At 36.3% G+C, this 16986-nt stretch overlaps 1 protein-coding gene across 3 annotated transcripts in view; it reads left to right on the forward strand.

Moving 5' to 3' along the window:
• The window catches only part of PHKB (phosphorylase kinase, beta), a 309713-nt gene that overhangs the window by 124437 nt on the left and 168290 nt on the right, over nt 1-16986 (forward strand). For all 3 annotated transcript variants that reach the window (XM_006872568.1, XM_006872567.1, XM_006872569.1), the window contains 5 exons: nt 201-296; nt 3761-3958; nt 8028-8085; nt 11573-11650; nt 14914-15072. In XM_006872568.1, coding sequence (XP_006872630.1) covers nt 201-296; nt 3761-3958; nt 8028-8085; nt 11573-11650; nt 14914-15072 — 589 coding nt within the window. The remainder of the gene's footprint in view (nt 1-200; nt 297-3760; nt 3959-8027; nt 8086-11572; nt 11651-14913; nt 15073-16986) is intronic.

The following is a 16986-nucleotide window of genomic DNA, read 5'->3' on the forward strand; positions in this document are numbered from 1 at the left end:
GTGGGAACGTTTATTTAAAATTAATATACTCATTAAAGAAGATTTATGAAATGTTGAAAGTAATTTCAAAATTATCATCTTCTGTAATCCCACTCTCAAATTCAATTAAAGATAGTAGTTTTATGAAATCGTCAAAATGCCAAATGTTCTTTGTGTGCCTTTTTACTCATTAAGGAAATGTTTTCTCTTTCTTATTCCAGGGCTGTTCTTGGTCAGTTATATTTGTGGATCTGGATGCTCACAATCGCAACAGACAAACTTTGTGCTCACTGTTACCCAGAGAATCAAGATCTCATGTGAGGCATTTAAAAATGTATCAATTAATATGAACTGGTGTTTATTATTTTTATATAGTTTTGTATTCTTTTCCAAGAAAGTGCTTTATAATGGTGAAGGTCGTCCATAAGAGGTAGTGGATAGTGTTCCTCATTTCTCCCCGTGGCCTGAGGAGAGCTCACTTAGAAAGTGAACCAAGTCTTTTGTAGGAAATAGAAAGATAGGCATATTCTTTTCTTGGGTAGGAGGCAGTGAGCAGCATATTATATATACCAAAGTGAATCTTTTTTGCCATGAAAGATTAGAAAAATATTTATCATAGCTGATATTTCTTTTGAGTAAAATTCCTTTATTTCTTTACTGTCATTAAATTAATTTTTTTCTATTTCTGATAGAAAAAAATTCTTTCCACTCAAATATAATCTTAGGGTATGTCTCATTTTATGCATGTATGAGGTGCTTCAAAAAGTTTGTAGAAAAATTCCATTATCTTTCCATTTTATTTTCCAGGAACTTTTTTAAAGCTCCCTCATATATGTATATGAACCGACTCGACAGCACTTAACAACAACAACATAGATAGACAGATAGATAGATAGATAGATAGATAGATAGATAGATAGATAGATAGATAGATAGATACATGTTTTTAGATAGATAGATACATGTTTTTTAATAAACCTGGAACTATATTGTTCACGATGTTTGATAACTTAGTTCTATTAATGAACAACATGTCCTGAACATGTTTCTTTATCAGTAAGCATGTTTTTGTATAAGAAAATTTTAATGGCTGCTCATTTATTCAAGTTATTGGACATTTAGATCGTTTTCTGTTTTTCACAATGTAAACAGTTTATTGTTTTAAAAAACTAAATTTTGATGTCTAATTATTAATGTTCAGTTTTTTTCACACTTTTTATTAATATTAAAAATGTTGGTCCAACATTGTACCTTGAAAATATTCATTATTGGCAAATAAAAGAGTTTTTGTTTGTATGTTTTTAATTTTTTTATTGTAATTTGGGTGAAATTTTACAGAAGGAATTCATTTTCCATTCAACAGTTCATACACATTTTGCTCTGACACTGATTTCAATCACCACTATATAACAGTATTCTTCCCATTTCCTCCCCTTGTTTACTATTTTCATTAGTCCTTCTTTCCTGTCGCTTCCTTCCTCCTGAGTACTATCTCTGGGGAAATGTTGCCCTTGTGATACCCTGTCATTGATTATTCTGAAGAGTGCATACATCCCTGGTGTTATTGTTCACCTTATAGGCCTGACTATTCTTTGGCTCAAAGTTCAGCTCGGGGGATGAGTTCAGTTCCAGTCCTGAAGGGTGTCTAATGACCATAGTCTCGGGGTTCCACCAGTCTGTCAGACCAATAAGCCTGGTCTTTTTCATGATTCTGAGTTTATTCTGCATTTTCTCCCACTCTTTCCAGGACATTCTATGTGATTCTTTTTAGAGTAGGTGGTCAGTAATAGCCAGGCACCATCTAGTTTTTCTGATCTCAGGGTCTTAGCTATTTGTATGTGTCTTGTCTTTAATTTTCTTTCCTCTTAATTTGCTCTGGATGGGGAGAAACTAGTAGTTGCAACATAGATGGCTGCTCACAAGCTTTAAGACCCATGTCACTATTCACTAAATTACATTGTCTTTGTGAACTACATTATGGCAATTGATTTTGGCATCCTCTCAGACTATGGACCTGAGCCCCCAGGCCTAGCAACTTATTCCCTCAAGGTGTTTGGTTAGAACTAAGAAGCTTTCAGAACTTTGCCCCCTGTATACTGTATTTATGGACTGCTGGTGTGATGCTGTAGGGTCAGCATTGGACTGTGAACCACAAGGTTGGCAGTGCACATCTGCCAGCTGCTCCTCGGAAATCCTGAAGAGGGTCACTGAAACTAACTTGATGGCACTTAACAACAACATGTTTGTGTGGGTGTGATCTCATTTACCTTCCTACTCTTGCTCTGCTAGAGTGTTTCTGAGGCGTGGCTGGTGAGTTTGAACTCTTAACCTTGTGGTTCAAACTGACTTTGCCATCCAGCACGTTATCCTACATCGCTACACAAGGACTCTTTATTAAGTCTTGGTGGTGGTGGTTATGTGCTGTGGAGTCGGTTCCGACTCATAGCAACCCTATACAGGGTTTTCCAGGCTGTAAATCTTTATGGAAGCAGAAAGCCTCATCATTCTCCTGCAGAACAGCTGGTAATTTCAAATTGCTGACCCTAAGGTTAGCAGCCCAATTTGTAACCACTACGCTACAGAACAAAGACAAATAGTCAACCTGGTTGAGGGAAATCGTAGGTGGCACCATCATGAGTTTCCAAAGTTGCACCTTCATGTGATAACCTTTTATAGGGTACAGGAATGGGAATTTCCTTCCACAACCATGCCTGGTAACAGCAATGTTTCACATCCATATTCTTGGTGTACAGAAAGCAGGGAGGACACTGTTGCAGACAGGAAAGCTTACAGTCTCTGAGACTCTTTGGGGTATGACATCACAACCAGGTGACCGTTAAAGGGTGTGTCCAGTAACCTTCCTCGGAAGGCTGGCTAGGGGAAGTGGTCCAAACCTACTTTAAAATGTACTCTACTTCTAACTCTGGCAGTTTATCAGAGATGCATGAGATACTCAAGAAAAAATTGACACCTGAACTCCTAAACCTAGGCACAAACAGGAATTAGGCTTTGCCTGGTTGAAGTCATTCACAAGCAAAGAGCCTTCAAATTTCATGCACTGTAGTAATACGTAGTAGTATTTGCCTTTGTTTTCTTGGCTCTTGTGCATCTCTCAGTGTCTTCCTTTTTCTTAATAATTTTGTTTTGACCGTCCCCTTATTGTATTGGCTTTCCTTTCACCCAAGTTTGTATGTGTTTTTTAGTGAATAATTTATTCTCCCTTCTAATGAGTCTCTCTGTGTATAAACCTTTTACAGTAGTAGTAGTTGTTGTTAAGTGCCATCATAACAGTACTGACTCAGAGTGAGGCTGTAAGTCTTTGTAGGAGCAGAACGCCTCATCTTTCTCCCATGGAGCGGTTGATGGGCTTGAAGCACCAACCTTGTGGTTTGCAATCCAGTGTTTATCAGACAGAGCCACCGCGCTCCTTTACAGTAGTGGTCTCCTATAATGTTTGACCTTTTGTGATTGAAATGCTTAGCATTTAGCTTCATCCATATGGAAGTTTTTGTAGATTTATTGTTTTTCCTTAACTTTACATGTGATTCCATGTGTGTGGACCATACTTTTTGTTTTACCCATTCATCCCTTAAGGGCACTTAGTTTTATTTCCTCCGTTAGAGTTACTAAAGCTGCCGTCTAAACAGACATACACCCTAGTAGCAAAGCTTTTGCACTGTTGAGTAACTTTATTGATTTTTCATCTTTATAATTCTCCTTGCACTGTGTTGATCATGTCACTATAGACAGTTACGTTCTGTTCTTTATCTTATTGTCCCAGAACACAGATGCTGCCCTGCTCCCCTGCATCAGTTATCCTGCATTTGCCCTGGATGATGAAGCTCTGTTTAGCCAGACACTTGATAAAGTGGTGAGAAAATTAAAAGGAAAATATGGATTTAAGCGTTTCTTGAGAGATGGATATAGAACATCATTGGAAGATCCAAATAGACGCTACTACAAACCAGCTGAAATTAAGGTATACAAAACCCCATTGTAGTACTATAGCACAGATTCAGGTGGCAGACTTCTTGGTTTTGGATTCAGGCCGTGCCAATTACTAGCTGGGAGGCTGTTGGCAAGTTAATTAACCTTTCTGTGTTTAATATTCCTTATTTGTACAATAATAATATTACCAACCTCCTGAGATTCTTCTGAAAATTAAATGAGTTAATATATGTAAATGTGCTTAGATTAGTCTTGCACATCATACTTCTCATTAAATATTCTGATTATTATCAGTAGGAAGACCTATTTGCTCATATTGGGCCATGTTTATTTATTGGGTATGTAATTTTTCTGTTGCATTTTTAGTTCTTTGCCTACATGTTCCATATTGTTACAATGTTGCTAAGTGCTGTCAAGTCAGTTCTGACTTATAGCAACTCTCTATAAGGTTTCCAAGGAGTGTCTGGTGGGTTTGAACTAACAACCTTGTGGTTAGCACTCTAGTGCTTATCCTATAGTGCCACACCAGGACTCCTACTGTTATAATAACAAATAGTTATTAATGGCCCAGCTTTCAATTTATAAAATACATCTCTTACTGAAACTGCTAGTTGGTCCCTTTTTTGTTGTTCTGTTTTATTTTGAAATATAGCCCTCTAAGCATTTAGGGGAGCCCTGGTGTGGGCTAATGCGCTAAACTGCAAGGTCAGCTGTTCAAGCTCACTAGTCACTCCTTGTTAACCCTATACAGGGTTGCTATGAGTCGGAACCGACTCAGTAGCACTTAACAACAACAGCAACAAAGCATGTCATTTAAAAAAATTTTTGCTGTTTTCTACTGTACACATACTACTTCTTTACCAGTGTATCCAGGTTTCTATTAGTTATGTTTTGGCTTCCAGAAAATTGTAACTTACACCCCTCAAAAAAGTAAGCTTTCATGCACAGTACTAAATAATTTGCTTATTGGAATAGATTAAAATAATTTTTCAAAGCCTGGTCATAACTTTGACTCAGTCAGTGAAGACAGATAAGTTCCTTTTCCTCATGAATCTGTATATAGAAAATGTGTACGCTATCTTGTAATTTGTGATTTGTTTGGCAATTTACATATCATTGTTTTTAAATTTCCTAAAAACTTCTGGTTTTACAGAATGACCAAATAAGCTATATGCTATTTTATTTAGATTCTCAATTAACTATTATTTGGGAGCATTAGGAGTTATTTATTGTGTACATTTTGGGGATTTTACAGCAATCTCTCAGGATGAGACAAAAAATCCAATTATCTTTTAAGCAGCTTAGATTATTCTTTTGTATTTATTACTTTTCTTGAGCTGCCTTGCAACACTTATGTTTGGGTTAGACTTCCTACATACCATTAGTTTTGGATTAGTACAGTAGACCTTTTCTCCTTCTGCACCTGTTGCTGAGCATCACCAAGAACAGACACAAACAGAATGCATAGGTGTCACCTGAAATTCAAGACATCCATCTTGGTTCACTCCTCTTTACAATTTTCATAGCTCATCATCCTACTATGTGTTCCTGCCAGGAATGTCTTTTGAAAACTTCTGTAGTTTTCCCTTTGCTACTCAAATTTCTACATGTTACGTCTCATTACCTTTTTGATTGCCTTTCATTTCTATATGGTCTCCCCACTGTTTCCATCCTCATCTATACTCCATTTCTCTTGTCAAATGGAAAGTACTCTCTGTTCTTGACCATAGGCTATCCTTCCATCTGTGTTTCATCTTCTGTTCTCTTTTACTTCCTAAAGACTTGTGCAGCATGTTTTCTCGTCTAATAGAAGGATGTCCATCTCCATCTCTTATTTTTCTCCTTGTCTCCTCTCCACATTCCCTCTGTTTTGCTTCCCAACACAAATGGACTTCTTTTCATCAGCATAAACATTTTGATATTCATCCTTAAATGCTGTTGTTAGGTGTCATCGAGTTGGTTCCAACTCATAGTGGCCCTGTGTAGGGTTTCCAAGGAGTAACTGGTAAATTTGAACCACCGTCCTTGTGGCTCATACCCACCTTTAAGTCCAGCACATTAACCCACAGTGCCACACCAGTATTCCCTAAGTAAGCAAACAAAAATTCTTCCTTAACCCTCATTCCTGTCTTCTTCCTACCCGCTTTCTGTAACTGCACTTCTGAAAAGAATGATCTTTGCTTGGTTATCTTTCACACACTCACTCCTCCCCATTATAATCTGTTGTTTTTTTTTCACTTAGCACATTCCAGTAGTGATGCTGGCTTCTGTCAGTTTAGATCATGGGATTGTAGTATAGGCTCTTCTGACTTTATTTTACTCAGCCTCGTTAGCCCTAGGTTCCTTCTAGACTCTTCCTTCTCATTCTCCCAAGTGTTACAGATCACCAAGTGTTACAGATGTAATCATCTTAAAATCTTAGAAATCTGTCCCTACCTTTCTATTACTATTTGGGCCAGCATATTTTTTTTCACACTCCCAAGTTATTTTGTTGTTGTTGTTTAGTGCCATCAAGTCGATTCCAACCCACAGCAACCCTGTACAGGGTTTTCTGAGGAGCAGCTGATAAGCTTGAACCGCTGACCTTGAGTTAAAATGGCTATGCAGTCTGACACATTAACCCACAGTGCCACACCAGGACTCCCAAACTATATTAGCCTTACTGATAATATAAACAGTTAACCACATCTTTGATATGTTATTCATGGGACTTCAAAAAGCTTGTGGAAAAAATATAGAATGAAAAGATAATGGAATTTCTCCACAAACATTTGAAACTGCCTTATAGTATTATATACTGCACCCATATCAAAGTTGTATTTTTAATATGAGATCAAAAGGTTATTCACATAAACTGCAAGGTTTTCAAAACTCATATAACTGCAATGATGACTTCATGAATTTCCTTTTCTTTTCTTACAATGGTCCTTTTGCTGGATTCATTTATCTTGAAATGATGAGCAACCATAGTTGCAGACCTCAATCTACATGCAGTACATTTCAAGCAATTCAACTTTTTCTTGTAATATCATTACTTTTCTTCTTGGGAACACTTCCAACATCAGTAGTGACACTTTTTATGGATCTGGGTCCCATATGCTATTCAAGGTTTGCAGTATTTCACTAAACACAAAAATTACATGAGAACTACAAGAAATCACCTTTTACTGTGATACACAATTTATCGGACAGAAGAAGTACTCAAGTGGAGATGATTAGAGTCACATGGCATTTTTAAAAAGTTTGCATATAATGGCCTGCACAGTTCAAATCTATAGTATTCAAGGGTCAACTTACACTGGCAACTGCTCAGTCTAGCAAGTAAATCTGATGTTTAAATTTGATCCTGCTCAGTGTTCACCATTGGTTCCCTGTTACTTGCAGTTCAGAGTCTTAGCCTCTTAGCATGACTTTCATGCTAAGGTCTGGTTGGCCAGGCCTAAATGTTGGAATTCAGCTTTCACTGCTGTCTCCTTGCGTATTCCTGAAATACTGGAATTTAATTTGATTTGTGCTTCTAGGAATCTATTCTAGGAATCTACTTTTGTTGTTTCTGCCTGAAATTCTTATTTCTAGTGAAATCCATCAAGAAGTAGCCATAGCATTTCCTTCCCTACAAACCCTTCCCTGGCCCATTAGGTAGACTCAGGTGTTCCATTATTTATGTTACTGCTGCGCCATATATAGATATTTCTCTGTGCACTGCAGTTGTTGATTTACATGTCTGCCACTCTACTAGACTATGAGACCAGAAGGAGAGGTTCTCTATAGTTTTTGTCTTAAAAAGCTTTTGTTACCTTTCTTGTGCCAACCTCCTTCTGATTGTATAGTTTTGTCTTTATAGCTCTCTGTGTAATTGGTGCCATTAGTAAGTATTCAGCAAATGTTTATTGAATGAAGGATTGATTGTTGTTGATGGATTATGAATGAACTTTTGAATAATAAGCATCTAGAATTTAAACTAGAACAATAACACTACCTATAAAATTGGTCCTATTTTAAGTTATTACTGAAAATAAATATTTTACATATATGCTAACTACTATTGCTCTTATAAGTGAAAAATTGAATTTTGATGCTGGTTTTATTTTCTGTTTTAGCTATTTGATGGCATTGAATGTGAATTTCCCATATTTTTCCTTTACATGATGATTGATGGTAAGTGACTTTTACTTCTGAAATTTAAGATATAATGTGTAAGTATGCTAAAGAAGAGCAGAAATGAAATATGATGCCTTTCATCCAGCAAAATACACTGTATTTCTGTGTTTTTAGATACTCTGTGGTTTTATTTGTTAGTCTACTTTCTCAGTGTATGTTAAATAATTTAATGAGTAAAAAAAGTACACTTTGAAGGTTTTGAAAAATTATATTAATACCACGTATGACAGTCGGCATTTCTCCACGACCTGTATGGAAAGATTAAACCTGAGTAGGGGCGACAGGAGATTAGAAATAAAAGGAAGACACAAGACACATTTGAAATATAGTTAGAACCAGGTGGGACACAGCACTCTGATGGAGATACTGTGACACAGACCAAGGCAGCATGTTTATTTTATACAAAATTCAAGGGGAGGTGCTTGGGGACAGGGAAAAGAAAAACATCTGGTGTTTTGATGCATGCAGTAAGCAGAACTTTGTCAGAAGAATGTAGTTTCCAGGGAAACAGAGATAGGGCAACTAGAATGTTGTGCAGGCTGAGCCGGAGGACATAGCTGAATACAAGGAAAGACCTTGCAAGTTCTCTGTACCCTGAGGCAGCCCTTCAAGTTCCTCAGGGAGGGGGAGACTTTGACTTGGAAGCAGCCCAAGTTTCTGGACCACAACTGTTCAGTTGCAATCCTTTAGCTAAACTACCCCTAAGGCAGGGACCCTTGGCTCAGCTGCTCCCAACATATTAATATATAATTCATATTTGTAAAGTAGCATTTTATATCAATAGAAATCATGCATAGTATAATTTTTAACATTGTGAAAATTTACATTTATAGCTGAGAGTAGAAAATTTTTTAAATAATTAAAATTTAATGTTTTAATTCTACATCCTAGCTTTTCTAAAGCCAGCTTTTAACATGAACATATGGTATGGCGCTGTAGGTAATACGCTGTACTGCAAAGTACATTTGAATGGTAAGGTCAGTGGTTCAAACTCACCAGCTGCTTCTTGGAAACCCTATGCAGGGTCACTGTGGGTTAGAATAGACTCAACGGCATTTAGCAACAACAACAACAATATATATCGTTTCAGTTTTTTGGTTTTTTTTTTACTTTTTATTGTGAATTGTGTGAAGATTTATAGAATAGATCATCATTACTACATTCAACAAATTCACACACTTTGTGTCATTACAATGATTGCAACCCCTTCTATGTACCATAATTTAACAATATTTACCTCCATTCACTTTAACTCTTGCGCTCTCTGTCTCTCACTACCTTCATCTTTCCTGTACCAACTTGCCTCTTGTATATTGCTTTACACATCACCCAAGTTAACATGTCTATCCACTACCCAGCAAGTAAGTTTCTCTCCATCCCACTTCATCATAGAATATGTCTTTTAACAAGAAAACCTTTTTCTTAACTCTTAGCAACAATGATCTCATATAATATTTGTCCATTTGTAATTGACTAATTTCTCTCAGGATAATGTCCTCCATGTTCATTCATGTTATAAGGTGTTTTGCAGATGCGCCATTATTCTTCAGTGTTGCATTATATTCCATTGTGTGTATGTAATAAGTTTGTATCCATTCTGCTACTCTCTGTCTCTTGGCTGGTTCATTTAATCCATTTATAGTCAGTGTAATTATTGATAGATATGAATTGATTGCTATCGTTTTGCTGTGTTTGTGTGTGTGGTATTGCTAGTTTCTTTGTTCCACATAATTTCTTCACTGAGTTCATTTTGTTTATGGACTTCCTTTACATTTTCTTCATTGCTATTGTTTTAATATTTACTAAATCTTTCTGATTTTCCTTTTTATTTTGATTTGAAAGTATATTAATATTCTTTGAGATTTCCTGTGACTTATTAATTTGTCCTCATTTAAAACAGTTTGTTTTAGCTTGAAATCTGTTTGACTTCCTTGCCATTTGGAAGTTCTGTATCTACACTATGCCCTCTTTTTCCTTTGTAGTTGACTTCATTATATATTGATATCTCTGGTTCACGATATTCAGTCTATTAAACCTATAAATATAAGTCTATAGGTTTGTTTTACTTTGCATATATCTGTATCAGCACTGAGTTCTGGTTGGAGTTGTCATGTATGTTAATCTCTGGATGTTGTCTGCGTTGTTGGTTCTAAGTCCAAAGATCATCCTTTAGTATATTTTATAAAGTTGGTCTGGTTATTACAAATTCCTTTCATTTCATTTATCTGAAAATGTCCTAATTTTGCTGTTGTATTTGAGGGACAGCTTTGTTGAGTATATGATTCTTGGTTGGCAACTTTTTTTCTTTCAGAAAATTTTGTATGTCATCCCATTGCCTTCTTGCCTATGGTTTCTGCTGAAAAATCAGAGCTTAGTCTTATTGGTTCTCCTTCATAGGTAACTTTTTACTTTTCCTGAGCCACTCTCAGGATTTTTTCCTTGTTTTTGGTTTTGGAATGTTTGATTATATGTCTTGGTAAATGTCTTTTGTGATCTATACTGTTTGGGTTCATTCTGCTTCTTGAATGGTTATCTTCTCATCTTTTATGATGATAGAAAATTTTTCATCCAGAAACTCCTTGACAATTTTCTCGGTGCTTTCTATTGTTGCTTCCTGTTCTGGAATTCCAATTACCCATAAGTTCTTCCTCTTCATGGTGTCCCACATAAATCTCAGTCTTTCTTTTTCGATTGTTCTTCTAGTATTAATAGATTTATTGATAAATTTATCTTCAAAGTCACTACTTCAGGCTTCCATTGGTTCAAATCTATTCCTTTGCCCTTTCAATATATATTTCCCGTTTTTGAGAGCTTAGTATTAATCTTATTGATTTCTGTTTGCGGGTTTTGTATTGTTTCAAAATTGGCTTTTATTTTGTTTGTTTGTTCTTTTAGTGCTTTTCTAAATTATAAGTATTGTTTTCCTGTATTCTCCTTACTTTCCTCAACCTTTCCTCAATTAACAAATCCATTGAAGGTACCTAAATATCATTCTCTTGAATTCTTTCTCAGGTAGTTCTGTTATCTTTTCTTCCTCAGAAATGTTTTAAGGCTCTGCGTCTTGGTCATTTGAGCCACTCTGTTTCTTCAGGTGAGCTAAAATCTTGTGTTGGCTCCAAGATATTGTGGTGTCGTATTTATATTTAATTGATGATTGTATATTTGTGTATTCTCATCAACTATCTCCTGGTGGATGTGATTAGAGAATGGAAATGTATGCACCACTTTCCATTTGCCATTTGTGCAGCTCAGTTTAGGGTGGGTTTGGCTGGTAGTGACTGATGTTTATCACTGATCGAGAGTTATAGGAGCTGGTGTTTACTCTCATCCAATGGGTGGAGCTGCAGTGAGTCATTTTGCAGTTTTAATGTCAACATTTACACAGGAAATTTCTAAAGTAATCATAACTGGGCTTATATATTTTACTAAGGCAAAAGTTTGTGATGCTTATTTAGTTCAACTGTTGTTGGATTTTATGTTTTAGGAGTTTTTAGAGGCAATCCCAAGCAAGTAAAAGAATATCAGGATCTTCTGACTCCAGTCCTTCATCAGACCACAGAAGGTACATTTGATTGTTTTTTCAAGAAACTTTTCTTCCAATATTTCCTTAATGTTCCTGTAAAATAGGTAAATGATTCCTTTATGAAGTATGGCAGTTTACATTAAATTGCAAATGTGAGTGGGACCTCAAATGTAATTAGAAAAATCTATTAATTTATTATAATAACTGTGCTTTGATAAAAAGGAGTTCATTAGGCCACAGTGATGATAAATTTAGGTGGTCATGTCTATAATAATTTCAATATAGCTTGCCAAGTGGCCAGATATTCTTTGTTATGTATTTACTTCACCAAAGAGATTCTGCTCAGATGGCCCTCTGGAGAGGGCAGCACTTACTTGAGCAGGCTCTCTCCCATTCTACTGGTATTGCCATAGTCACGAACATTCTAATGCCCTGAGCGGGTTGTATTGAATGTCTGCAGTGATGCTAAAATGTCATTTGGGAGGATAAATTTCATATTTTAATAATAGTCAAAAGGCCTAGTCTTACAAATAAGTGTCTGTTTTAGTCTAAGATCAGGAGAAGCTTGAAAGAAAACGGCCAATTTCTCAATAATACTGGAAAACCAGGTCCCAAGAAAGTGCAAAGGAGACTTTTCCAATATTTGTGAGGCAAATAAATAAGCAATAATGTAATAAATTAGTCTCTTAAGTGACCATCTTTGAAAATAGTTTTTCAAGAGTTAAAAATTATGGTGGTTTGGTGTCTTAGCCTAGATTCTCTAGAAGATCAAAACTAGTGAAATATATGTGTATATATATTGTTTTTGTTAAGTGTCACTGAGTCAGTTCCGATTCACAGTGACCCTGAATTGGGTTTCCAAGGCTGTAAATCGTTGTGGGAGCAGAAAGTCTCATATTTTTCCTGTGGAGCAACTGGTGGACTTGCACTTCAGCCTTATTGTTTGCAGCTTACCCTCTGGAGTCACTGAGCTCCCAATGTGTGTGTTGTTGTTAAGTGCCGTCAACTTGGTTCTGACTCATAGCGACACTGTATAGGGTTTCTGAGGAGTAACTGGTAGGTTTGAACCACCAACCTTATGGTTAGCAGTCCAGTGCTTAGCCTACAGTGTCACCCCAGGACTCCAATGCTAAAATGTGTGTGTGTGTGTATTGTTGTTGTTGTTAAGATGTATATGCATATATATATATATATGTTGTTAAGTACTTGTTAGTGTCCACAATTGCATGAGTCATTTGTGTGACATAAATCTCTCTCTCTATGTATATATATGTAGAAAAAGGTAGAGTGAGCGATCCTGTATTGGGTTTCTGAGGAGTGACTGGTGAGTTTCAACTATTGTCCTTGCAGTTGAAAGCCAACCTAATGGTGGAGTGTGTATCCTACAACACCACACATGCATAGTCGGTTTGAACTATAAGGTTGGTGGTTCAAGCTCATCAGCTGCTCCTTGGAAACCCTATACAGGGTCACTAAGAGTCAGAACCAACTCGATGTCACTTAAAAACAATATCAACAACATATATATATATTTGATGGCACCTAACAACAGCAACATTAACAAGATAGGAGAAGCCTCCAGCATGATGCCTGGAGTACAGATTAGGTACTTGCCAGTCTCCACAATTACATGAGTTATTTGGTTGACATAAATTTGTACATATATATAATTTATTATATATATATAAATAAATGCACCAGGCATCACGCTGGAGGCTTCTCCTGTCTTGTTGCTATTGTTGTTGTTAGGTGCCATCGAATCAGTACCAACTCAAAACGACCCTATGTACGTGGTTACAAAGGCTATTTAACCCAAAGTCAGCACGTCAACTTGTGAGATGCTGGCCCGCTTCCCAAGAAATGGATATTAGATGATGTCTAGTCTGATGCAGGAGCGTGAGAGAGAGATCCTTGCCAGAGCATTCATATATATCACGGAAATTCCCCTCACATGAGATCACAAAATGGAGGATAATTACATAATACTAAAAATCATGTTGATACATAACATTTGCCATCACAATTGGTTAAAAATGGGTTGCCTTAAATAGCTCCAAGTAAAACACTTTATATTGTGTGCTCACCCTTTATAATACTTTTGAATGTTAAATTTATGAATGCCTATGTGTAAATATTACATTGTAAGTAAATACTTGTAGAAGCAATTGTTTACATTATGTTTTATGGTCTCAGTACTCACTTTCCTAATATTAAGGAATAATGTAAAAGTTTTGTAATGGATGTCATATTCAAAGTTCCCTGAATCACAGTGTTTTAATATTCCTTGGTAGATCACTGATATATTCAGATGATGGTTTAGTGTACAAGAATGTTGGCTTTGTCTTGCTCGAAGAGTGATGTTTATATTATTTCTCTGCGTATTATAGCCCTTTTTATTGGTTTTAAGTACAGTATTGGAACGTGAAGAAAACTTAATTTTTTGAGAAACCTGTATAATTTTATTAGTAACGTTTACTGTGGGCTGGCTTTACAAAAATTCTTCTTTAGCACTCTAATGGAGTGTTAGTTTTTCTATCTTCATTTCACACATACTTTTAAATAGTCTTTAAATAAAATTTTTTAGCTAACTTCAAGGAATATTTTTGAATGGTTTGGTAATAAGGAATACTGGTGGCACATTAGTTAAGTGTTTAGCTGCTAACAAAAAGACTGTGGTTGGAATCCATTATTAGCCACTGCATGGGTAAAAGATGTAGCAGTTGGCTTCCATTAATGTTACAGCTTTTGAACTCTTATGGGGCAGTTCTGCTTTGTCCTTTATGATCACAAGTCAGAATCAACTTGAAGGCAGCAGCTTTAACAGGTAATGAATGGATTCTTTTTTACTTTAGTGAATGGTAGATAATGAACAGTAAATAATGGGTTTAATACTAAGTGAGCATTTCTTTGCTGTACGCGGTGGCTCAGGGTTATAATTCTTCATCTCATTTGTGAAGCTGCTACAGACTAATCCTATTAAAATACCTTCTATAGTTCTAAATATTTATGTACTGAATATTTGTTGATTTAATCTTGAAGGAGATTACATAAACTGTTGGCTAAGCATAGTAAATACTCTCGGATTGGTGTTTTAATGTCAAAAAGCTGTTCTTATGGTTTTCATTGGCAATTTCTAAAAGAAGTCAGAATATCCAATGTTTTATATATAGTTTATGAAATATTTTACTCTCTGTGGAACATTTCTCTATCATTGCTTTCTAATTATGGCAATATCTGGAAGTGAAAATTTGAGAAGGGTATTGTGATTAGTTATGTTTTAAATATTTTTTTGAACTCCACAGGATATCCTGTTGTACCAAAGTACTATTATGTACCAGCTGACTTTGTAGAGCTTGAAAAAAGAAACCCTGGTAGTCAAAAGCGATTTCCTAGCAACTGTGGCCGTGATGGAAAACTGTTTCTTTGGGGCCAAGCCCTTTATATCATTGCAAAACTCCTGGGTAAGTGGAGAAAGTTGACAACATATTTTTTTCTAGTTATCAAACAATTAGAAATAACTATATCCTTACTAGCATATTCTTGAATTTGGGTGGTATTTCAAGCTTTTTGGTGGTCTTTGGGTAGTTCTTGGTATGTAAAGGTATATTAATATGTGCATTTCACTGAATGATGATGAATAGTTTCTGGGATGAAAGTCAAATAAGTGTTGGTAGCATAATTTTGTAGGGATTTAATTCAGCTTTGTGAGTGCTGTTTGTTGTTGTTAGGTGCCACCGAGTTGGTACTGACTCATAGCAACCCTATGCACAGCAGAACGAAACACTGCCCGATTCTGGGCCAACCTCGCTATTGTTGCCACACTTGAGTCCATCGATGCTGCTACCAGGCCAATCCATCTCGTTGGGGATCTTCCTCTTTTTCTCTGACCCTCCTCCACCTTACCAAACATGATATCCTTCTCCAGTGACTGGTCCCTCCTGACAATATGCCTGAAATATGAGAGACAAAGTTTGGCCATCTTGGCCTCCAAGGAGCACTCTGGCTGCACTTTTTCCAAAATGGATCTATTGGGTCTTTTGGTAACCCATGGCACTTTCAATATTCTCCTTCAACACCATAACTCCAATGCATCAATTCTTCTATGGACTTCCTTATTCATTGTCCAGTTTTCATATGCATATGAGTTTATTGAAAATAACTTGGGTTAGGTGTACCTTAGTCTTCAAGCTGACATCTTTGCTCTTCAACACTTTAAAAAGGTCTTGTGCAGCACATTTCCCTAATGCAATATGTTGTTTGATTTCTTGACTGCTGCTTCCCATGAGTGTTGATAGTTGATCCAAGAAGAATGAAGTCCTTGAGAACTTCAATCTTTTCTTCATTGATAAGAATGTTGTTTATTGGTCCAGTGGTGAGGAATTTTGTTTCCTTTACATTGAGATATAATCCATACCAAAGGCTATGCTCTTTGATTTTCATCAGTAAATGTTTTAAGTCCTCTTCACTTTCAGCAAGCAAGGTTATATCATCTGCATATCGCAAGTTGTTAATGAGTATTCCTCCAATTCTGATGCCACATTGTCTTCATATAAACCAGCTTCTCGGATTATTTGCTCAGCATACAGGTTGAATAAGGATGGTGAAAGAATACAACCCTGTCGCACAACTTTCTTAATTTTTTCACTAAAATAAGGCTGTGGGAATTTTTAGTTATTTTCATATAATGAAATAAAAATTTGACTTAATAAAATAGTTATGCTTGGTCATAACTTTAGTAAACCACTTTCAGAAAGGAATTGGCTATCTGAAAGTTCTTTTATTTCTAATAAATATACTCTGGCGCAATTAATTTGTACAACTTCAGTGGAATTATGGAATGTTTCAACACATTGAAATGAAGGGTAATTTGATGAATACAAAAGACTTTATGAATCTCCCTTATTATTCTTTGTTAAAACTTCAAATTTTTTTAGCTTTTTTCTTGCTATCATTTCAGAGTCTGAGTTCCTTCTTTGTAAACAGATTACAAAACAACTAATTGGAAATGGAGGCCTGGTATATTGCTGTGGGTGAATGCACTGGACTTTAAAGTTGATTTGAACTACAACGTTGGTGATTCAAACTCACCAGTCACTCCTTGGTAACCCTATATTGTTGTTATGTGCCATGGAGTGGGTTCCAACTCATAGCGATCCTGTACAGGGTTTCCGAGGCTGTAAATCTTTACGGGAGCAGAAAGCATTATCTTTCTCCTGCGGAACAGCTGACCCTGAGGTTAGCAGCCCTATTCATAACCACTACACTACCAGAGCTCCTTATGCTGTTGTTGTTGTTAAGTGCCGTCGAGTCGGTTCCGACCCATAGCGACCCTGTACAGGGTTTCCGAGGGTGTAAATCCTTACGGGAGTAGAAAG

Source organism: Chrysochloris asiatica, unplaced genomic scaffold (assembly GCF_000296735.1).
Source record: "Chrysochloris asiatica unplaced genomic scaffold, ChrAsi1.0 scaffold00204, whole genome shotgun sequence".
Lineage (NCBI taxonomy): Eukaryota > Metazoa > Chordata > Mammalia > Afrosoricida > Chrysochloridae > Chrysochloris > Chrysochloris asiatica.